Source organism: Amblyomma americanum, chromosome 4 (assembly GCF_052857255.1).
Source record: "Amblyomma americanum isolate KBUSLIRL-KWMA chromosome 4, ASM5285725v1, whole genome shotgun sequence".
NCBI classification, from domain to species: domain Eukaryota; kingdom Metazoa; phylum Arthropoda; class Arachnida; order Ixodida; family Ixodidae; genus Amblyomma; species Amblyomma americanum.
Window position 1 is genome coordinate 201,325,458 of NC_135500.1, and position 24,474 is coordinate 201,349,931.

The window sequence follows — 24,474 nt, forward strand, 5'->3', positions numbered from 1 at the left end:
GCCAGGTGTCGCTACTGGATATTTTTATGCGCAATTTCCAGCACAGTGCCCTGATGGTTCGGAAACACGCAATGCGGGGTCCTCCACTGTCATGTGCACCTCACATCACGGGAGCAGCTCTGGCGCGTGGAACAAGCAGGGAGTTTTATCAGTAACTTAAACCGCAACTTTAAACTCAGAGGAGGACGGAAAACTTAGTTTCTTGTTTTGTTTTTTTCACTCCCAGCTGCTGTAACTGGCTATCGTTTGAAGCTATAAAGAACTGGAGGGACCTGGCGGTTTCCACGTTTGCCGGCGGCGCAGCGCCGAAGACTCATTCGTGGAAAGCCTCAGGCGCACTTTTTATATTCCCATTACCTCCCCCCCCCCCTTTTATTTCTTTTATTTTTCTTTCATCTCTCACCGGCGCGGTCGATACTCCTTGGCAAGAGCGGTCACAATTACAGTGTCCGCCTTCGATCCTCGATATGTTCACGAGGCTCCTTGAAAAGCCATGGAAATCCGAGTATAGTCGCGGCAGTTTCGTTTCCGTTCGCCACACCCACGCACAGAATCCAGCGGCGTGTGCGAGACCCGGCGAAAAGTCGATGTCATCGCCGCCGGCCCGGCCCTCTTGTAATCTGATTTCGGTTTGCTTGCCCAGACCTGGGCGTCGGGTTAAGCCCCCTCCGCCGTTCCCCCGCACCCTTCGAACGAGACGGCCTGCAACCAAGCCACATACGTCGCGAGCCTGATCCGATTTGGTAACGTTGTTCTGCGATGCCGGCTTGTTCAGTCCCCGCCTTCTGAGTCGCCGCGTCTGCTGCTTCCTCCGTCTGGACGCGTCAATGAAGCCGCCCCGGAGACGCAATACATGACACCCCCCCCCCCCCCCCCCCCCTATCTTCCCTCTATGCATGCGTGACGCCTTGAGCCGGCCGCCGCTCCTGGGGTGTCCCAGAACAATTTGTGCAGTCGCGACTGGGGCTGTTTTTTCTTTTCTCCATTCCTTATTTTTAGTCGGGGCCTAGTCTCGACTTCGGGCATGCGATCTATACGATGGACCTCGGTCTGCGAGTCTCTGAGGACTGTCTCTTATCTTCCGGTGATTTCCCCTGGTCTGTCACTCTTGTGTTTTGGCTGCAGGCGCTGACGTCGAACACTGCTATTCTCGCGCATGCGCATTCGTCGATGTATAGCGATATGGTCAGAGGAACTGGAAGGAAGGTTGGGTAAAAGAAATCTACAAGTCCGTGTGGGTTTTCCATTTCTGAATACTGAGCCTGATTTCATATCTCCTTCGAGGGTGCTCATAGGGAAAAGTAGCTGTTATCCTGGAGAGAACTTAACTGACGGGAGGCCATTTAATTACAGCGGCAGCGGGAAGAAAACAAAAGCGAGGCCAATTTATGCCTGTTTAATTGGATAGCGACATAAAAAGACGTGTAATGTTTTTTTTAACTTCATCGGACAACAATCTCCCCGTTTCCTGCCTTTGTTTTCCTTCGAGGCTATGCTTCCTTACCGTATGTCGTTTGCCTTCGTTAGCGCACGCTGTGTGGCTGGCGTTTGCGTCGGAACGCAACCACACTTCAGTGGTGCAATGCAGACATGAGCGTGACTGCGTAATAACGTAATAATAGCGTAATATTCGCTCGCGACATGACAGTATATAAATATCTCCTGTCGTTTGATGCAGGCTCTTGTGTCTGTTCTTGATTTTCCTCTAAGAATTGGTGAGAGGAGTACAAGAGTTGGTTTTCTTTTGCGCAAGAGCATTTGGACACGTGCTGGGAATCTTCCTGGGAAATTACTACATTCTTGTCACAGGGGCGAGGTTTAATTAGTGAACTAAATATTTTCTAGTGTAGTCACGGGCGCCTTCCTCTGACCGACATGTACTGGGTCACAGCACGGCCTTGAAGCTTTGCTGCGCGTTAGAACCTGCGCAGTAGAGCCGAGAGAAGTGCGATAAGTGAGCGCGCGTGGTCTGGTCTTCCCTGCACGTATCGTTCGGCACCCGTCGGGGGCTGATAAGCTCGGCCATCAACGCGGAACAATTGAAATGTTTTCGGCATACTCCCTTGACACTTGCCTTTTACGATCGCGTAAATGCTCGGAAGGGGACAATAAGCGCCGCATCTGCACATGCGACTGCCCATCGTATTTGTCCTCTCAGATGCTCTTATACGTGAAACACCGAAGAGGCGCGGCGAATCGCTGACGCCCGCTTTCTTTGTAATTCTCGCTGCTTGTGTTTTCGTGCCGATAATAAAGACGTGATTTCAACGTCGTCTAAAGATGCGCGCCTGTGATGGTCGTAGTCTCGCTGTAGCCCTGCATTTCGGGCCCCAGAATGACGTAGATATGTGGTTCCTTCACGGTGTCTTTATCCCGCCAAAATTAATTGCGCGTTCACGCGAAAAAAAATTGGAATCAACGTTGAACTGGCACGAAGACTGATTGAAACCTCGCCCTTTATCTGCTCTTCCTGAATAGAGACTTATGAAACCAAGGACGCTGATGCCAGCTTGTTGTCATTTTGTCTGGAAGTTCGGGACGGAAATCTTACCGGCGCGAGAAAATGAGTTTCCTTTGCTTCGCGGGTATCTGTGTACTGTCTCCGGTCGCTCGCATCGTTGCCCCCCCCCCCCCCCCCCCCCCCCCTCCTCCTATGTTGTTCGCATAAAAAGAAAAGAAATAGTGCGCGCGAAGACTTTTTGCCTCTTTAGCGGACTAAACAAGAACAAAAAAAATGATAAACGATTAATATGCTCGGTGATGGGAGATTTGAGCGCAGCTCTTCGCACCCCATCTGCCACCTGCTGGCAGGTGGCGCCACCTTCCGATTGTCGATTCCTCCGCTCTCGCCGTGGCAGGTGTCGTTTCGCTCTTCTGCTGCCTGCCACGGTTGTCGGGTGGCGTGTTACGCCGACAACGCCGACGACGCAGGATACAGGAAAGGGATGCCTCGTCTGCTGCGTTGTATCCTCGCTGAAATGCGCCGCTGCCCGCATAAATTGCTCAGCCGGCTCGCTAAGCTTCGCGGGCGCCAAGTTGAGCCCACTTCCGCGCTTTGAAAAATGACGCCCCTCCCAAAGCAACGCGACGTCTTCGCGCGCTCCGCTCGGCGGCGCTGCTAACAGAACGCGCGAACGGTGAAGAGCGGAAACTGTTTCTGCGTCGTGATCCACGACGTATAGTGTGTGTATGGGGAGAGCGGGCGCTGCTAAGGAGAGACGATACTCGGAAAAGACGAAGATGAAGCGTGCTCCTCGCTGATGACGTGGCGCGAACGAAGTGCGCGCTAGGGGGCGCACGCAAATCCGTCTCGCCTTTCCACGGGGTGGAAGTGGGGAGCCTGAGCACGGCCCGTCTTTAACGAGCATCCCGTCGCTTTTTTCGCTCCTCGGGAGGGTATCGCACGCACCGGCTTCTCCTATACTCAGCCGCGCGGAGTTATTTGCCACGCAGTGCCTCGACTCTGCGCTTGAACTCGACCCCTTGTCCGGCGCCGCCTTTGGAGGGGGGGGGGGGGGGGGATGGTTTGTGTGTGTTTGATGAAGCCGAAAGCGCACGTCCGAGGGATCAAGCACGAAATTCTTGCATGGGCCGCGTTGCTTAATGAACCGTCTTTAACAGAGAACTTACAAGGCGGATTTAAAGTGGTGGCGAAGGCTGGGCCGAAAAGTGGTTTAGCGCGACTGCAGCACAACCAGAGGATGGGGGGCAAAACACTCATATAAAGAAATGATGAAGCTACAAAATTGGAATGTAATCTGCCAATAGAAAAGAAAAAATATATTAGCACTTTGTTTTATGAAAGAGGTAAGTCATTTTATTAAAACCTGGCAAATTTTGTATTTTTGCAACACTCTTGACCTGCCCCCTATTCATGAGTGTGCGGTGCATTACAGCGCGTCTTTGCAGGCCTTGTTTCGATACCCGGCTAACCCGGCCACATTGGCGGGAGCTTATCGCCAGTGTCTGGAAGTGTTGCTGCCTTTCTATGCTGCCCCTCCTTTACCAGTCACTTTCATTGCGTTCCCAATTGCACATTAACAAGGCCATAACTAGCAGGAACTCGAGCACATTTGACTGGCAAAGGTTGGGGGCGCGCTGAAAGGCAGCAACCTTCGAGAGGTACGGGCTCGAAAACGCGGATTCTACATAAAGACCGCTTTATAATTCGCGCCAAAAGCATACGTATGCGTGACGTCATTCTACGTCACGTTTGCGTAGTTTGCCCCCCAAAATCCAGGGGGCGCTGGAGTGCCCACGAGCCGCCATTTTTTGGACCAATGGGCGTCTATGGAGCCTTCGCTACCAGTGTACATCTACCTTGGAACTTATTCTGAGATGCGCGCAGTCTGATTTATCTCGGGAAAATTTACTTTCTTTTTGTACGCTGTAAGTAGCGGAAAAGAGTGTGTAAAAGAGATAATGAGGTTCTTATGAGGGTCGTGTCCACTGCCAGCGCTTCCTTGAAAATAAAAAATAAAAATGTCTCTGCACTCCTCCTGTGACGTCACGGACGCAGACACCTTCCGAGCGATGATGTTCCGAACATCTTGGCGGCCGTCACTTCTTCAGCTGTTCTAATTTCATGCCGTCTTACGGTCAACCGGACAATGCGCGCGACGTGACAGGAGGAGCGCTGAGGCCTTTTTCCTTCTAGGAGGCGCTGGCACTGTCCGAAGAACCGGAAAGCTGCGGTTTCTGAATGCAATAAATAAATAACAAATAAAAACGGCTAGCAGTAGTTAACAACAAAATGCAGGTGTGTTTTCATTTTAAGGCGGGCTGGAGCTAGTTGTGCGGATCTGTCAGTAATGTTTCATGGTTAGACAGTGGCCGTCAGAAAGAACAACGCTACTTTGCGGATCCGCCCTGCAAAAGGAAATATCCAACCTTAGCACTGAAATCAGTCGTCGCCAGTGGGTTGAGTGCACGACCCGCTCCCAGCGTTCGCCCATCAACTCACCTGCATTCTTAGCTGATGCATAATTCAAGTCATTTTACGTTCCAGAAGTGTGTGGAAAGCGAGCTTCTTTCTCTGTCGCGGCTGATTTGTTTACACCTCTAGTATTTTTTTTAACCTTTATACCGGCGGTGGCTGGGTGGTTACGGCGCTCGGCTGCCGGCCCGAAGGACGCGGGTTCGATCCCGGCCGCGGCGGTCGAATTTCGATGGAGGCGAAATTCTAGAGGCCCGTGTACTGTGCGATGTCAGTGCACGTTAAAGAACCCCAGGTGGTCGAAATTTCCGGAGCCCTTCACTACGGCGTCTCTCGTAGCCTGAGTCGCTTTGGGACGTTAAACCCATGTAAACCAAACCAACCTTTATTCCGGCTCATGTCCGTTCACAGGAACGTTGTCGTACATTCCCGCAAGCCTTCGCGTGAGTGCGTCGTGCTCCCATTTGCCTTGCGGTGGTGCGCGAGAAGGAAATTCCCTCCCAAAGTATAGCGCGCTTTTTTTTTTTTTTGCTCCAGCACCGCGAAGAATTATTCGCGCTGCTGGCTAAAGCCGAGTTACAAGTGCATAGCGTGGAGTAGCGAGTTTTGAAGCCAGAACAGAGACTTAGCAGCGTGTCACATATGGACACACTGTGGGGAACAGCTGCGGCTGTGTTAGAGAACGTGCGGCTGACTGCCAGGTTGCGCCGTGCGTGACTCTCTCTCCTTTTCACCGCTCCCGACTTCCGCGTTTGATCCGGCGTTATCGGCCTTGCTGCCACTCCGGGGCAGTCAGCCGCATCCTCGGAGCTGGCAGGCGGAAGTGACGTGCCCCTCCACCGCCGTCTCGAGTGACGCCTGCTTCCGGTCCGCGCGCTTTGTTCCGGTACTGCGCGGCTCTGTAAAGCAGGCGCACCGAACGACTGCACTGCTGCAGCCTCCGTGTCACGGTCGACCCGTTTGCCCCCCTCGCTATGCTCGCTGAGACGAATGTGGCGCCCCCTTTTCTCTCTACACGAGCGACTGCTGAAGGCATGCGCCGTGATGCGGATGTAAGCGCTCTCGTTTTTGTGGATACAGAGCGGTGGCTATATATGTGTCTAAGCTTTGTGGGCTGGTCCGCTGCATTTGTTTCGTTTGACCTTTGTTTGTCTTTGTTATATAACTGCCTTTTCTTTGACCACGGTACATTTTTCACGAAAACAGTGACTTATTTTTGTTCGTTTGTTTCTGGGGTGTGTATTTGCTTGCGTTTAGTGTGGGCGCATTTGTACGCACAGTGCTAGCAGGGCGAGAAATAGTCGCGACCTACGAGGTTGCGTGCTTCTCTAGTATTCCTAACTTTTTGCCCGAGTAGTAATCTTCCCTGCTAAGGTATACGAGGCCTGCCTTCTTCAGTTCTACATTCTTTTTTTCACTCCTGTGGACGCTGACTGACTATGGGTTGAAACTGATGCGACCTCTGCACTGCCGTTGCTTCGGCGCATAATCAATCAATCAATCAATCAATCAATCAATCAATCAATCAATCAATCGATCAATCAATCAATCAAATTTCTTGTACCTGTCAATTGTATGAAAAATTACGCCAGTACCCGCCTGTTTACACGACGATGTGGAGATTGCCGAATATAATAATCTCATAGCTAAAAATGAAATCAGTCTGAATCGATCCATGGATGAGTGTTTGAATGCAGCAATTTTTCGACTTCTGAGTCGGCTTTGCAGAGCCTGGATAACAATTCGCGTCCTAGCTCGCCTGTATAACAGTAAATATTATATCATGTATTCAAAAGCGTACTCTGTATACGTATGGCCTCGCATGGCGTACACTGCATACACGGCCGCGTAGGTATAGGGGGATGCCCGCTATCTGTGTTATCCAGGTGATTCTGGTAGAAGACGAATATGAAGAGGAGAAAGGTAGTAGTAGGTGACGAATGAGATAACCTCGACAGGACACAGGGTCTATATATACAATGCAGCGAATCGGAATCCAATTCATCATGAAGTAGTTTGTTGTCATCAATATTGGTAGTTCTAAAGAACATGCAGTGAAACATCTTGCGGGATAAGAAACCGAAATGTGCATTGAAGAGGCAGAAGTTGTTCTCAACTCATTCGAACCAAAGTAGGGCGGAAAGAACGCTAACGCTGTGAGTAACGCCGTATGTCGTTCTGCGCTGGCCTCAAGCGCAGTCACCCGCTGCACATAAAACGCAGCAGTTAACGCGTCTAACCGCTGATTTTCTCTTTTTTGTCCGATTCCTGCTTTATACTGCGGCGGCTGTTTATTTGGTTTCTTTTTTTTCTCCTGCGCGCCGTAGGTGCTTCCACAGAATGCCGGTGACATTAAGCCCCTGGGAAGAGACAAGGTAATAAAGCCGAGGGCCGAGCCGATAAGGACTTACCGGTCTTATCTCGACCGCTTTTGTGTGAGACTACGGGCCTGATTTCTACCGTCCCTCTTTTTTTCTTTTCTTTTCAATTAGAATGAGCAAAAAAAAAAAAACTTTAGGAGAACAGACTTGATCATTTCGCGCTCGCTCGTTCGTCTAGCCATCGTGTACGCTTTTTTTTGGTCGTCTTTTTTAAATCCTTTAGTGCACGCCCGATCCTTTTTCATGATCCGGCCCGTCTCGTACGTACAAAACGTCCCTTGATGACGCTGCTAAAAACGCCGCCTGGTGTAGCAAATCCCCGCTCTGTATAGCTTTTGTTTCTAGAAATCGTGGCCTGAAAGTGGTACACCGTCTCCCTCTCGGCGCATTTAGACCGCTTCACTGTCGCTGGGCCACTGGCGCTAGATGAAAGGAAAAAAAATACAAGTTGACGAAAAAAACAGAACAAAAAGAAAGACACTATTGTCGGAGGTGCTATCGCTTTCAGCGAATAGAGCAGTGGTTCTGTGCCGATAAAACCGCGAGGGATTCGGACGTCGCGTTAGATTTCTACTTATCGTCCTGTTCGAAGCTCTGCCACTTTTCGACGTTTTTATGCTGCCCTTCTCGGCATTTTTGTTTAGGTACGTCGCTGTGCCTTCCCCTCGCGGCCGAGTATCATAACGTTCCCTCCCTTCCGTCTGTATCGTGCGCGTATGTGAGTGTGTATATGCGCGCGTGCTTGCTTCTGTTGTTTTGAACAAGGTAAGTGTGTGTGTGTGTGTGTGTGTCTGTGTTAGTGTCAGCTCGCAGAAAAACGCCAGAGCAGCGCATGCGCGCGCAGCCAGAGAATAAAATAAACCGTAGTCTGACGTTGCTCAAATACGCGCCGCGCGCAGCATCTGTGAGCCGTTCGACAGCGCGCCCCCCTTCGCTTTCGACGTTGTAAGCACGCATTTGCACTCAGTGAGCGTTCTCCGAGGCCCGCTTTCGCGCGCGAATACTTTCCCCGTTTCTCGGATCATAGTGCGTCCTCTCGAACAGGCGTGTAAAGAATCGGGACACGGCTCTTGGTTCTTCACATCTTGCGATTTCACTGGCGAGTAGTCGTGGAAGAAGAAATAAAAAGCGAGCTGGTTTCGCGCTAACCTTTTTTTGTCTTTATTTTTTAAATTGACATTCTGTGCGCCCATTACGGAACTGGGTGACATGCGTGTCTTCCTTGACGCGTGCGCAATAGGAAAGAAGGAAAAATTAATAAAACTTGCTTTTTTTATCTTCCTTTCCTTATCTCGTTTAGAGAGGGCGGCGAACGTCAACCCACACGATCCGCCTCTCTTTAGTCAGATTTCAGACCTAATAATTGGCATCGGAAAAGGCTCGGAGAAAGAGTGTCGTCCGGAAACCTCGTTAGCGTGCTACGCAGCCTAATCTGGTTCGCAGTAATATGGACGGAATTTGTGCTTTAATTGCGTAACGGCGTGATTTCGCATGAAATGTGAATACCCGAAGCGTGTGCGCGCGTATGCCCCCCCCCCCCCCCCCCCCCCCCCCCTAGTCGAAAGCCTGTTTCTCTCTCTGACAGTAATTCCCTGATTTATTACGACTGTCTCCGCGCACGTCTTTTTTGCTCTTTCGGGCGCTCATCTTTACGAGCCTGCTTCACGAGGACGCATCCGAAGCGAGAGAGGAAGAGAAAAAAAATAAAACACGGGGAATGCGGGCGACTGAAAAGTGAGGGCCGAGGAAAATGGCCTAACGTCATCTATTGGATGCCCGTGGGGAAGCTTCTATGGAGGAGAAAAAAAAAATAATGGAAGCCCTATAGGGAGTGAGCCAGCCAGGCTCTCCGTCTCGTCCGTGGCTGTAGTAGCTTTGGCGCTATGTGTATTCGTTAATACCCGGGAAGCTCGTTTTAAATGGCCCATTGTTCGATCGAGTAGGGCCCGAAGTGGAGGGAGGCAAAGGAGAACTGGAAGAGGGTGCTGGAAGAACAAACAAACGGACGAAATGGGAACGGTGGGACAGCGGCTGCGGGCTGAAGGGAACCGACCCCCGGTTGGGGGGATGAAAAAAAAAGGGGGGGGGGCGGGATTGGCAGGCTTTGCTAGGGCAGATAGGCTCCGGTGGCTCGTTAGTATTCACCCCGCACGGGAATCGTTTTGAATCGGATGCCGCCGTGCCTCGTCTTCTCTCCAGTCGGCGTTGCTGTTACGATGGCAAAGGGGCAGGCGCGCCGGCGCGCCGCTCCGCTCTTCGCTCGCGCCGCGTTCGTTTGCTTTCGCCGCAAAGCTCGGAGGTTGTGCGGGAAAGGAAACCTTTGAGCTGGCCGCGGAGAAAGCCGCGCATGCCCCTTTGACGGCGGGGAGCGCTTGCCCGCCCTCAGCTCTGGACCCCAGATGCCTGCGCGCCGCCGGAGAGTCGTTTATTATGTTTATTGGTTCTGGTGTCTTTCTCTCCGGCCTTTCCCGTGAGTGGAATCGTAATGCTGGCGCTGGCCTTTGCCGCGCCCACAACTGCCCTGCACTGTGTGCGTGCGTGTGTGTGCGGGCAGACGCCGACGGCGAGCCCAGTCCGACGCGAAGGTTCATTCGGCCCGCGGCTATTGCCGATCGAACCCTTTCGCCTTCTCGGGCTTTACGATCGAGGCTCGCGGCCGCTTCTACGCGGCTTCTTGAACGCGCCTGTGTAAGAGCTGGAAGAAGGCAGCGCGTCGGTGTTTTGTCGTTGCCTCCGGTACTTTTGGAAAGGCAATACTGCCACTAATGGGCGATCGGAGCGTCTTTAGAGAGCTTCGGTCCGGGGCTGGAAGGAATGGTATTCGCCATTTGGTCGGCTTGCTTCGCAAAATAAAGCTGGTCTATTGCTTCTTACGCACTATCGAAAACCGCGTCCTTGCCTGCTTTGAATCTGCCCGAACACGCATGAATTCTGTTGCGTTGTCTACGGGGTTCTTTTCCGCGTGATACTACTTTTGGTTTCGGTATACGAAGCGAGGGCCCTTGTGAGCTGTCTCGTTTTGCGTAGAAGAAACGTCTGCTATCTCTTTGTTGTTCTCTCCGCATATTCTGCATCATTAATTGGGGAGAGCTGGCTGGTTCCTATAATTACAGAAGAAAAATTTGCTTTAGAGCGAATGTAAAACTCTGCCATGAAAAAGGGGTCACATGGACAGTACTATGGTAGTGTAGCAACGCACAATTACCCTCACGGAGGCTTGTAATGAAGACTACGAGAAAAGCGTGAGAGGAACAGGGAGCATCGACTGAACCACTGTGTCTGCCAGTCGGCTGTGTATGTATACGCAGAGCATTATAGACCTTTCCCGTATTCCCGCTGTATGTGAGCACAATTATTATTTGAGTGTTTTGAGACGGCGCCTATCTGTTGGCTTACTGTATCGACACTTACCGCCTATTGTTGTCATATGCAAAATGCGGAGTCCTCGTGAGGCTGCAAATAGGCTTGTACAGACTGTCATTTAGCATCAGCGTAGAAATAAAAATGTTGATGCTTCTTTCTGTGAAACACCGGAAGTTGGAAACTATGCACGCCGCTATCGTCCGTACCTGAATGGCCTATGTTCACTGACTGCTAAGTGCTCAAGGACTTATTTCTAAGGAGACGTTTGCTCCCCCGAATATGTGCCGAGAATAGCGCCAATGATTTTTCAGGCTATATCTGTCGTCGCTTCGGTTGTTGCGGTTTCCTTTCCTTCTTACAACGGGGAACTTGGCCCGTGGATGCGCGTTTGATAGGAGCCGACTTCGATCGCAAGTTTCCTTCGCCGGGAGGTTTCAAAAGCGATTTCCCCTCGCGGGTGCCGTGTAAACGACTAACCTCTATACTGCACACGTGGCGTTCGCCGGGGCGTCGTTCGCTCCGCACTAATGGTTCAATCGCAAAAGAATGAGGACGCACTCTGGTGCTCCGGACGATCGACCCGGTGCAAGAGGATGCCTCCGCCGCCGGCGTGGTGTCGTCGGGTGGCGTCAGCGTTTTTTGAGAGAGCGTCGCCAGCGCTGCGTCCTGCTTCCAAAGTACTCCGTGATAAACTGGCTGCACTGTTCTCTCTCTCCCTCACTAGTATCGTGGCGCGCTTCAGGCTGTGTCCTGTTTTTTGACGTCGCCTCTCTCCTTTTCGATTTCTCGATGCGGCGCCACTCAGCGGACCGACGCTACTTAGCGAAGCCATTTTTGTCGGCGTCTCCCGGCCCGAACCACTCGCTGCAACCTCTCGACTTCTCTCCTTCCTTCCTTCTCTCTCTCTCTCTCTCTCTCTCTCTCTCTCTGTGTGTTGTTATTTTTGTTTCATTCCTGCAGACTCCGCCAGTTCCATCGACTGAGTACTGCACTCCGCGTGAAATCACTTTTTCTGCTCGTGACCGCCCGTTTTTTTTTTTCACTCTCCTTTCTCTGTTTCTTTTCGGCGATATTGGAGGCAGAGAGGGGACAAGGTTTGGAACTTGGATCAAATTCCCTCACAGCTTGGAGGACAGAAGAACGTTAACGCGCTCTGACGGGGCAGCGATGTTCGTTCTTTGGTGTCTGCTTTCTTCGTAAGCTTACTAAGTTATTCCGCCAACAGCTCCGCGGAGCAACTCGGAGCCTGTAGGAGCTAATGCTTTAATTGACGACATAAAGCAGTTCAACTGCAGCGGCATAGACGCGTTTTTATTTTTCCCTTCCACCCGAAACTCGGATGAAGGCTGCTTTGGTCTTGCATGGAACCCGCTCTTTCCGATATTGTGGCGTTTGCTGACGTTGGTTAAGTCGCAAGTTGGGTAGAACGTGCTCGTCGTTACCGTAAGTCAGATTGGGTGGTGTACTATTTCTCGGCAAATTTTTCGGGGGAATCGCGACTGTGGAAAACGTTCTTGGGCTGAAACACTCTGCTTCTTCTTTCGTGGACAAGTTGTGAAGGGCGGCAGGATCCCAAGAATCGAGGGCGTAACGCACCGTAGTGCATAAATTTTTTACTGCGTAAACATTAGAACCCCCATTAACTCAAAAATGTTCGCCGTGTGCGCAACATGTGAAGCCTCGAGGGCGAGGAGGCAAATTTGAGAGATGGAAATGGAGAAAGTGAAGCGGAATAAGAATGTTTATTTCCGATAGGCTGTGCGCTAAAAGACGTTCACAGGGAAAAGAGGTAGAAACGACCGGACATTCATCAGAAATGAATATTAATACCAACTAGTCCGTCAGAAAGCTTTACGAGAGAGAGGGTGTGAGACGGTGGGAGGGACGGCTGGCGAGAAGGGAACTGGGCTCGCCAATGACAGTAGAGGGGTGGGGGAGGGTAGCACGGCATGAACGCTGTGATTGGTGGATCGGATCGGTTGATTGGAGAGGAGGCACGGTGTGTCACACAAGGGTTGATATACTGGGTCATGCCACCCGCAGCCGTCAGGGGGCACCACTAATGCCAACGCGTAATCTGCTGCATGAACCGCATTGATCGTCTATGACACTCTTATTATTTTTGTTCAGGAAAATGTCCACTTTTCTTAGATAACACACGATCCAGAGAAAGTTTTGTAGCTTGTGCTCATAGCGTGCCAAATTTCTTGCATCGTGGGGACGTGTTCTCGCTTTAAGCTGCTTCTAAAAAGGTTCGCTGAAAATAGTGACAGCGTTCCAAAGCATTAGTGACACCTTTCTCTTCTAACGCTGACTTCTAGGATCGCAATAAGCAAACGAAAAAAAAGAAGTGTTCCGGCTCAATTATAGGCCCACAGAGCTGAAGCCGCTAAATCACAGCAATGCCGACGCTGCTGGGTTCCGTCTCTCGTGAGGGCTGTGTTAATTAGCCATTACTAAACTAGGCAGACTAAAGCGGTGACAGGTTTGGGATATGCCCGTCGCCCTAACGACGACGCTTCCGAGTCCAATTTGGGAACTGCGATAGCAAACGTTGCGTGTCTGGCACTGGTGGGGCTAAAAACGTAGGAAAAAAAAAAGATAGCGGAGGGGAGAAATGAATCTCGGCCCGTCGGCGTTGTCACCAGGCCACGGGCGAACAAGCACGCACCCGAGACACACACGCAGCCGGCTGGTGGAAGCGGCCGGGCGGACAGCGCCTGTCTGGCACGTCTCCGCCGCCTCCAGTCCCACGCACGCCGCTTCGGTATGGCTCGGAGTTGGAGGAGAGGCGCCCCTTCTCGCCTCCTGGTAGTGCCCCCCCCCCCCCCCCCCTCGTCTGTGGTCGTGCGTCAGACGGCGGCCAACGACGAAGTCGGGTGTCGCCTGTGCAACGGGCCGCACGGAATGCGGACAGTCTGCGCTTTTGAGAACAGAACGTCGTCTTGTCCGCGCCCTCTCCTCGTCTCCCTCTCCCCGACTCCTCGAGCAGTGCGACGCCGGGAACTGACAGTTGAGAAAGTTTTCGGTGCGTGATGCTTGGCGCGGTCCCTGGTTGGTGGCTCGGTTGAAGAAACCGCGAATGAGACGAAGCTGAGGCCCCCGCGGGGGTGTTGTGTAGTGCGGAGTTGGAACCCGCTGAGCGCGCTGCAGTAATTGGTCTTTTTTTATTGTTCCGTTTTCAAGCTTAAGCGAGAGATTTGTGTGGACGGATGACTGCCTTCCCGGCTGAGTTGCCGGTTTGGAGTGCGTGATACGCGCCGTCAGCTTCCGACGAGTTTTCCAATATCTGTGCCGTCGTTGTCGCATTCGATGCACCCGCGTTTATTAGGGCGTTCTTTTTTATTTAAAGAGTTATAAGGGTGGCAATAAGGCTTGATTCGCTTCGAAGCAGTGACGTGTGCGCACAGACGTGCGCTTATTTCTAGTTGCTCCATTGTAGCACGTCATAGCTAAAGTTGGTTCTAAGTACGGCGCAAAAAAAGACAGAGTCAAAGGAGGCGCCTGAAAACAACGGGAACCTACTGGGTCAAACCATACTGATACTTGTGGCACTTCTATTGTTCGGAGCGCAAGCACGTTGCCTCCGGAGCCTTTATTAATTAATTGGCTTTTGGGGAAACGAAATGGCGCAGTATCTGTCGCATATATCGTTGGACACCTGAACCGCGCCGTAGGGGAAGGGATAAATAAGGGAGTGAAAGAGGAAAGGAAGAAATAGGTGCCGTAGTGGAGGGCTCCGGAATAATTTCGACCACCTGGGGATCTTTAACGTGCACTGACATCGCACAGCACACGGGTGCCTTAGCGTTTTGCCTCCATAAAAACGCAGCCGCCGCGGTCGGGTTCGAACCCGGGAACTCCGGATCAGTAGCCGAGCGCCCTAAGCACTGAGCCACCGCTGAGCCCGCAGATTCACTATCGAGTAGTTCATTAAAAAAATAAGTGAAAATTGTTTTCGAAGAAAGGAACTGACGCATAACTGTCTCACATATCTCGGTGGACACCTGAACCGTCAGAATCTTTTTCCTTGCGTGCTTGAAGCCGTTGCCTCTAATATCGTAATTTTCGCGATGGGCACACACGCGACATTATCAGGATGATGTGCGTATTATGCGCGAAATATTCAATCTACTGAACTGCTATTTAAGCTTGCGCAGTGATGCTGTACTTTCAGGTTTTCTCGCTTACGGCATAATGAATCGCTTTCCGCCAGGCTCGGAACCTACTGGTCTCTGTTTTTTTGTTTTTGTTTTGCCGGCTCAGAAGTTATGTTTTCTTAGCCCTGTACATAGTCTCACTTGCGATTGCACAGGCACTCAAGCGAAGGCAATTAATCGGCATCGAGACGACGCGATCGGTCAAGTTGCGGCTTTCAGAAAGTGGCTCCGTAGAGAACCGCATTTATTCTTGGAGTTTCGCTCCGGCGCGCGCGACCCATTTACTTGTACTCCGTGCCCCACACTTCTTTTCATATATTACGCCACACGACCCGCCGGGAAGGCCGGAAGAGTTATTGCGTAATGCAAGCAGCTCGGGCCGCTGCCTTGATTTATGGGGGGGCTGCGGTGCTGCGACTTTGTCTCGGTGACATCAATATTGCAGAGGCGTTTAAGAAGAAGAAATTGGAAACACATCGAATGAGGGGCGTCGGTGACGCGGAAGCAAATAACCCAGTGAGCGGTAATGTTATACGTGGTATGGCCTGGCTGGGCCGCGGCTCAGTGCCTCTTTAAAGCAGGGCGGATTGAACAAGCTAGCCGGTATGGAAGTGAGCGAACCTTGCCGTCTGCATAATGTCCCTGGAGCACGCGCGGGCGCTGTATGCCACTTACCGCTTCAACCGTGCATCGTTCTGGAAGCTACGGAACTACTTCCAGCCAATCACTGACTGGTAGAGTTGATTTCAGGTACGGAGGAGCCAATCACGAAACGCCCAATGATTCGGGATCGGCCAGCGCGCCGTGTTAGTACGGTTCATTCATTCCGTGTCGGATTTACTGATGTCATTTGCTCGCCGATCGTGTCAGCAAATCAGCCCCCCCCCCCCCCCCCCCCACACACACACACACATAATGTGACGTCACTGAGTAGGGGCCAGTCGAGAATTACTGAATGGTTCTCGACTGGCCACCACACCACTCGCTCATGACTCTGTCAACTGATGATTGGCGGGTCTATAGGTGACGTCGGCTGTAGTTTCTACCACGTTGCACGGTTTATGGGAGACGGGGCGTCGCTGGAAAGACGACCGACGGCGCTTTTCGAAGGCGACGACGCCAGAAGAACGATGTTTCCGAGCGCCGCTGTATCGCCGATGCTTTGAGCCGACTCTGCTGGACGACTGATGCGGTCGAGTTTAGACCGGTCACTAAGCAAGATTCATATCGCGCCCCCGCGAACCCAAGCGCGCGCTGCTAACTTCTACGGCGCAATATCCGCTCTTTTAGCAGGACCCGTTTTCTTTATGCTTTTCCGATCTCTCCCTCCGCTTCCGTTCCCCTACGTCCTGCGAGCGTGCTCGCGCGCGCTGTAAGAGGAGAGGGAGAGAGAAAGAAAAGGAACGTTTGGCCGCGCAAAGTGATTTCGTTTCGGGCCCGAAACGCGCGGAAGAATCGTCGCCCGCCTTGCTTTGTTCGGTGTCCGTCAAGCTCGTCCCGCTAATGCGCCCGGCATTCACTCGCCCCCATTGAAAAAGGCTGCCTCGTACAGCGGCGCGCATTAGCGAACGCTCACCGCCGCCTCCGATTTATGCTTCTGTTCAAACGGTCCCTCTCGCCTTTCATGGCCTGAATTTGTTTTTTCTCGTCCCGTCGTTCGGGCGATTTGTGCGTCTTTGGCGCTACGCGCAGTAAATATCTTCCCTCGCTTGGCCGCTTTGCCTCTTTTTGCTCCCTTATCGCTCTTTAGAAGCGTCGCTCGTGTATTACAAGAGAGCGGGCGTCTTTTTCGTCCGCGCGGATTGCATGAGGGCTCGCCTCTCGCGCTTCGCTGACTGTGTAAACAGTGTCCCTTCGTCGTCGTTCGGTTGCGTGTAATGCGTGAATCCGCCCACGAATCTCCCCTCCCAACACGCGTCCTGCCTTTTCTTTTCTCCTCCTTTCCTTTTCCGCCTTTTCATCTTTCCCTTCGGCTCTCAGATTTCTCGGCCACTCCGGGACGAGTGGTTCGGGCTTATTAAATTTGCCCCAGTCTGTGCTTTCCTTGACCGTTGTTTCTTTCTTCGTTTACATTTTATTACAGTTTGCTGCATTTATTTTGGATTAAAAGTTATCATGTAAGTTTTTTTTTTTTCGTAATGCATCTGTATATATAACTCGGGCGAGAGAGTAATTGGAAGTACAAGGCGGCTCCCGGTTGATTCTAAATCGGATTAAACAAGAATAATGCATACGTGGGAGTTTGATTTCACAGCAATTGAACGCGTTCTGCGAGCGGGTTAGTTCGGGAGTTTCTTGTGGCAGGGTGCTTGAAAACTGGGCCGCGTGGCCCGAATATTTCGGTGCCTTATTACGCGGATTTCCATCGCGTTTGTTCGTGGGATTAAGTGCGCCGTTGCATTATTCAAATGGCAGCGCTAGTCATGATGCGGTCGTACCAAGGTTTAACACGCTTCCACGTCTAGTACCTGCCCTTTTGCGGTTTGCCAGCGGTAGGCTTTCCCGTACAGCACACGTAGATTTAGGCGTGCGATTTCGGATTCTTCCATTCGTTCTCCGTGAATTCCTGAGGGAATAATGCTGCTTGACTGGCTGATTCCAGCGTTTGGCGCTTTGTTTTTGGTACCACGGAGTCTCACTGTCTCAGAAACGGCGGTCCCAAGCCTGTGCAGCCTTCGTGTATTAGCCTTAATGCGCTTTCGCGTATCGTACCGCGAGGCATAACGGCATTCTCATTGACAAAAATAAAATTTGTTGAGGCATGCCTGCTTCTTCGTTCATTTAATTTTATTTTCGATGGTTTGTGATTTGCAGAACACTCAAAACAGGCGACTTCTGAAAGCAAATCGTTAGATAATGTAATTCCAACCGACGGGATTGTACGTCGCATGTTTTTATCATCCAGCGTGTCTTTGAATTCGATTCCGCCGGCGCCGGCACTGACTTCGAACGCGAAGGCGGTTGCGACGTCGTCTTGCAATGCAAATGAGCGAGCGTTGGGGCTTCGGAAGCGTTCGTATCTCCCATTTCGCGCCGCCGTCTGCCTCGCCTTTGGAACTTCTGCATTGTCGTCTCGCGTAATACCTACGCCTCTCGGCGAGAGGGAGGCCGGGGTGCTTTGAAAGGCAAGACCCTTGGGACATTTTCCTCGGCGCTAATTTCATTTAGCTTCGCTCGTCGGGGGAGACGGAGATGAACGGAGCGAAAAAAAGCTGCGCGGACATGGCTGAACTGAAGAACGACGAATCGAGGAGAAGACAGTTTAATCGTAGCGGTGGCTTCGACGTGCGCTGGGGTCTTTTGTGCGGACCTAGTCTATTTTCCTTCAAAGTATTATGCTTCGCCGAATTCCGATAGAAGAAAGCCGCTTAGAAAAATAATCCTTTAAGTGCAGGCCCGCTGTTTTCCTTCGTATTCTTGGTTGATTCTGATTCCTTTGTTGAGGAGCAGTGCTCTATGTGAGACGTGTCCGCAATAACTAGTTCTTTGATGACATCGCGTCTTTTGTCTATTTCGCTTCTTCCTCTATCGTGACAACGACAAGATTCGGCAGAGAAGTCAGTTGTAACGATGCTAGCATAATTACAAGCCGTGAAACATTTTCATTGAAAATGCCACTGCTGTCGAATATATACAGTGCTCGTTACCTTGACAAACCGAAAGCCGTTACCCTTCATGTGCGGCCGCCACAAAACAAACTAAAGGAAATTATGATGACTGCTTCAGCTAGGATGATCTGTCCGACTCTGTTAATCAACTTTCAATAAAACTAACAACATCAAAGTGTAGTTATAAACACAGCAATAAGATTAAATATCATAAGTTCCCAATAAACGGTAGCGTGGTTGTCAACTTGTAAAGCGTGCTTTGCCGCAGTATTACCCCTTGCTGCGGGAAGCATTTTTTTCTGTCCAGGGCGCATGTTTCAGTTTAGTTCGCTGATTTCGTGGCTTCTGCAGTACACTGACATTCGCTGTAATAACGGGAGGAGATAACGCATTTATATCGTACGAGCGGCCAATATTTTAGCCACGTGTGCGTTTATTTCTCGCGAGGCCTTCCCGCTGTCTTTGCTGCCAGCGGCGTGCGTGATTGCCTCGGTTCCCGACTCGATCCGCGCCGTGCCCACGACCGTTTCCCAGGGTTTTCCGATAAGTGTGTTGTTCCTCGCCGTTCTTGAGCCCGCTAATCGAACGTGATTGAAGGCGGACCCCGGTGGTGGTGGTGCCGGGCCGCTGCCTCCATTCGCTGTCAGTTTCGTTTCCTGGACCGCCGGGGTAATTGGATTTCGGGTCCATTTGTCATCGTGATAGCCTCCTTTGTCCGGGCAGGTTTTAAAAACATAAACATTGGACGGCGCAGCGCGTTGAACGTGGTCGAGTGAGTGCTCCTCTCGGCTGCCGTAAAGTCTTTTTTTTTAGAGGCCAGTGTTTTTTGTACATTGGAGACGACAAAATTGGCATGACGGCGTCCATTCGTGTTCGAGTGTCGTCGTCATCGTCTACACTGCGTCCTTGACTGTTCCCCGCAGTTGTGTCGTCAGTTTATCGTTTTTGAAGCAGGTTTGAGAAACAGGTAGTTTATGGTGACGGGAAAAGGTAGAAAAGCAATTTTGAGTCCCGTTGCAATGGTGTCACTAGCTTGCGCGCTGTTCTTGAAAGCCCGTGAGGTTGTGACGCTTGAACTCTGCGCCGTCTGCGCCAACAAATGGGCATAGCACGTGGGATCAATAACGGGGCACCGCGGGGATGACCAAGGATTGATGTCGTTGTCCGAGCGAAATGGAAGTGCAGTCAATGTTTTCATGTTGTATTAGAGTGAAAAAGCTGCAACAGCGATTGTTAAGTGCGCAGTTTACTGACATTTGCTTTTTATGACGCCGCTATTGGTCCAAAAAGGCAGCCGTGCTTGTTGAGCTGGGAATATTTGCTTGGAGATCCCAGGTGTCGAAATTATTCCGAGAGCCCTCCACTACGGCACTCTTCTTCATTTATTCGTTCACGTTCACTCCCTCTTATCCCTTCCCCTTACGGCGTGGTTCGGGTGTCTGAAAAATATATGAGACAGATACTTGCGCCATTTCATTTCCACCAAAAACCAATTATTATTATATTTGCTTGTCTTTGGCAGTGTAGAAGATGCTTGGCAGTAACTGCAGGACTGGCTTTGATGTGTTTGCGGCCGTGGTTTCGCGTGTTGCCGCAGTGAGGTTAGGCGTAGTCAACTTTTAAGTTGCGTAACCGACAAATCTTTTTATACAGTTGATTCCGTTCAATGCTAGTTCTAAACTTTGGGAATGCATAAGGACTCCGTGAATCGTTAGGTGCAAAAGTTTTGAAGTACCATGTCTCAGTTTTCCAGGTATGTAGCAACGATGTTACTTGAGCGCTTAAATCAGCATGATATATATTGCTTTATTTTTTGTCAGCGGTCATTGTGCAATGATAAGTATTTATTGCTCAATTATACGAAGTATTGACCCTCGCGCAATGCCTTAAGACTGATCTTGGGTTCTAGAAGCTTGGTAACATGCGCAGCTTTTATTGAATTTATTTCTGCACATTATAGAGCTGTTTTTGTCGAGCAGCGGTGGTGTTGTTAATCTGGCTTTTCATTATTTTCAAATCTTGCGATTTTCAGCGGCTCTTTTCGAGTTTATTGGTCGTGTGACAAAAGTTTTCACCCGCCAAAACTTTTGGTTCTGCAAATATCATGTAAATTGTAGCACTGCTTGCTGAATAGATCGTGCATGCATCGCCTGCGCATTTAGACGGGGTTACCAGAATTGGGCTGAGTCTAAAGCCTGGTTACGGATGGTGTTAATATTAAGTTCGTAGGCCTCACCCTTGCGTGTCACCGCCCAAGCCTGCGGCGTCATGTAACTCGTTTGATGCCACAGTACTGTCCTTTCTTCTCGAGCTTTCCTGCTTTGTTTTCGGAGGCTTTAGACATCGACAGTTATTCGCGCGAGCATTGGCTGTCGTAGCCTAGTGACCCTGTCGTTAGCGAATTCAGCCTCACCAGTGCCGCCTTAGCGCCTTTGCTTAGTCCCCTAATTTACGCGCCATTTGGGAAGGGTGGTCGTCGACCGAAGTAACAAAATTTCCCGTGGTTCTACTCCTTTGCTCGATCTGCTGCCAGCGTGTTACGGAGAAGATTTTGGTCTGAGTTTGGCGTGTCTGTCTCCTTTCTGAAGCGATTCGTGTGTATCATGTCGCCGCAGCGCGTGCAGACACGCGTAGGTGTGTCCTCCTATCTTCGAGGGACACACTTCTTTTTTTTTGCTCCGCGGCGCCTCACGTTCCTGGTCTGAAGTAGCGTCGAGCTGCTGTTTCTGCACCCGCGCCACCTTCTTTCAGCTCGCGCTTGTGAAGACAAGAGGTTTTCGGGGCTGGGCGAAGCCCCGGTGGTGCAACAGCTCTGGTGGAGCGTCGATTAGCACTCGCAGCGCGCGGAATTAACCGGCCTGAATAATGGACCAGCGGCGCGCTCCTTTTTGGCGCTCCTCGCTTATCTGCGACGGCAAAAGCGCCTCCGTCGCGTTCGGCAGCGCTGCAGTGCTCCGGCGCATTGTCGCGGAGCGGTCCCCGGGCGTATTTTCAGAGTCGCGCCTGAGAATTGCGATCCGCGCTTGCACGCAGCTCTTTTCGACTAAGCTGGTCCTTGCTCCTCTGCGTGTTCTCAACAAGCTCGTAATGAACGGAGAATGGGGAACAACAGCGCTTCGAAGCCTTTTCAGCGAAAAGGCATACGTTCGGTAGCAGTTAAGTTTGCGTCTACTGGATTCGTTTGCACAGCTTTTCCTTCATATCCCTCGTCTGCGGCCTCTTCCTTTGGAACTGGTGCGCGTGTGTAAGAGCAACTACTAAATCGTTTTTGTGTTCAATTTGCTTACTTGCGCCCAGGATATTATAGGTGATGCAAGGTGAACAAGAGCACTGCTAAGATAATCGAGATATGGAGGGGGGTGGGGTTGAGCTGGATTTTTAGGGGGGGGGGGGGGGGGATCTTGAGGCTGCGTAGAGAAATGTTGCTGAATCTTACCGTTGGGCCGGTTCTCATGAGGGGTTTGAACACTAACTGCGTGTTCGAGGTGGAACTCCTGATTAGGCTTCAGCGCGAAGTTCATTAAGACTTGTACACTTCGGTACCGGCAGCTCCGTTGGTCCGCTTTGTTTTCTACTGGTTCAGTTAGTGTAACTGGGTAGAGGCATAATTGACAATTAAACTTGCGGTGTTCCTCGGGCTACGTAGAGCTCGCTCTAGCGGTTAAGGATTGGTTCGTACGGCGCGTAACCATTCTCTGTCTTCCATTGATCCGCTTAGCGAAGCCCAGCTATTACCAACAGCTTTTGCTGCGAGTTTGGGACTGTACCTTCTTTTTGCCAAAAATAGCGTTTAAATTAGCGCGAGCATATCGGAAAATCCCGCGCATTTCGTTAACGTATGCACCCAGTCGCCTCAGTAATGGCGCGACAGCAGTAAGCGCGAAGAAAGGAGTGCGAAGCATGGTATTAATGCGTTCTTTCTTCTGCCTTCTTTTTTCTATAGGCAGTTTCACGCTTCCCTTTTAGTTTTATTTTTTACCTTGTTATAATGTGCACGACACTGCGCAGATTTTTACGTCTTTTTCCTGTACTGTATACTCGGTGGTTTCTCTAACTACCGTGGTTTCGGCGTTGTGAAACCGGAGCCCTCGGTCGCGTGTTAGTCGGGTAGCGGCGGGTTTTCCGACACCGCCCTGCGCCACGTTTTCCGGGTCTCGTTGCGGCTGTCCCGCATGGCCGCGTTCGCGCGTGTCTAAGCAAGAGGCGCGTCCTAAGAAGAGCGCGAGACAGGAAAGAAAGGGGAGGAAGGTGCTTCGTCATTCACCTCACGCCCCGAGGAGGAGAAGGAAGAGAGCGGGGGTGAGCCGCCCTAATGAGGCTTTAGTCTGTTTACCCCACCGCCCCTGCTGCGCAGAGTCGCGCGAAGCTCGTCCCATCGCTTTCTTCGTGTTCTTCCTGAAGGTCCGTTCTTTCTTCCCCGCGCGCTCCTTTGGCGGGCGCGGCGCGCACGCGCGCCTGGAGGTGAATGAAGCCGGCGTAATTAAATGAAACGTGCCTCTGGCTTCTTTTTGTTGCTTCACTCGCGGCGCGAGGGAAGGAAAATGGGCCGAGCGGCGCCGAGAAACGCAAGAAAAGCTGGATGGCGGCGAACCATGAGGCGGAGGCGCCGCCGGCAACAAAGAGGAGAGCGGAGCGTCGTGTTTGTTTCGTGCGCGGCGCGAGCCAGCGTCGGGAGAACGCAGCAGCAGCGGTCCACGGTTAAGCCGCACTCAGTGGCGCTGGGCTGATGGGGAGCTTCAGCGTTAGTCACTGTGCGGCGGCGCTTTGCTGCACTTAGTGCCTCTCCCGAAACAAGCCGCAAGCGCTGTCCCCTGTGCTCGGCAGCAAAAAAAAGGAAGAAGAACGCGACGTGTGTGCTTCTTTGTGCGGGAAGAAGAAAGCTCGCCTTTTCAGCGGACGCGTGGCCTTCTCTTCTTTAGCGTCTCGGGTGTATTTGTATAGCGGAGCTAATTTGCGAGAAACTGTATACGGCGGCTTTGGCTGCCGCGGTCCGTTGCACCAGTGCACGGGCACCGGCCGCTCGCGAAAATCATTCTAAAGATCAGCAAGCTTTGCAAAGACGGTTCTTAATTAGCGGAAGCCAGCTCGACTCGGGGTCGTTTTGCTGAGACAGAACGTGAAGTTTATTTCGTGCACAGGTAGTGGCGGAAGTAAACGCCCAAGACGCTGCCGTCATCTGCACTGCGGCACGGGCTTCCAGAAGTGCGCTAGCTTTCAGTGCGACTCGTACATATTGCCGCATTAGTGCTAAGCTCGCGAACGAGCTCTTATCGCCTCTTGTTTCTCTCTATATAACTCATCGTGCCGTATGAATTCAAGTTTCATCTGCTTGTTTTAATTTGCGCCCGACTGTACTGCAAGCAGCAGTTGGGTGGATGTGGTGCTCTGTGGTATTTAAGCAGCTTCTCGGAGAGCGTAACTCATTTCAATTTCTTTATGTGTACGAACTACGCGAAACTGCGCTGAAAGAGTGATGATCGTTTGAAGCATATCAGTGGAATACAAGACAAATTCAACAACGGTCGATGGAAGGAAGAGGAGGAAGAATAGAAGTCCAAAAGTCCACGGTCCTGCGCCTCACGGAGCGCTCATTGGAAATGCGGGACGGAGGTGGGGCCTTTGTTTGACGGCCAACGTTTCGACAACAGGACTACTCTTCGTCTGATCAAGCGCAGCCGTCATTTTCAAGGTTTAAATAGGGTCTCTGCACTCCACGCCCTCATCTTCGTCACCGGTCCTTCCTCCTCTGAGTGAAGGCCCCATTTTAAACGAAATGGGAGGGGGGGGGGGGGGGGGGTGCATGCCCACCCAACAAGAGCACTTCCAATAAAATAGGGGGACAAGGTTCAAGTGAGCTCGATTTCGGGGTACAGGTGGCGTTTGGGGCCCCATTTCGATACGTGTCTGACCCGGAACCTTGTTCATTTTGTGTTCTCAGGCGTCCCATATTCCGGCCTTCTGCCCAGCGTGAACCCACATCTTTGGAGTAGCTTTTTTGCCTGTAGTTAAATACGTGCACGTGCAGA

The 24,474-nt window shown here is 51.4% G+C and overlaps 1 protein-coding gene across 1 annotated transcript in view; it reads left to right on the forward strand.

Annotated features, from left to right (window-relative positions):
• LOC144129076 (putative polypeptide N-acetylgalactosaminyltransferase 10) overlaps nt 1-24,474 on the forward strand; it is a 203,154-nt gene that overhangs the window by 85,831 nt on the left and 92,849 nt on the right. The window contains 1 exon segment of the mRNA XM_077662966.1: nt 7,264-7,311. Coding sequence (XP_077519092.1) covers nt 7,264-7,311 — 48 coding nt within the window.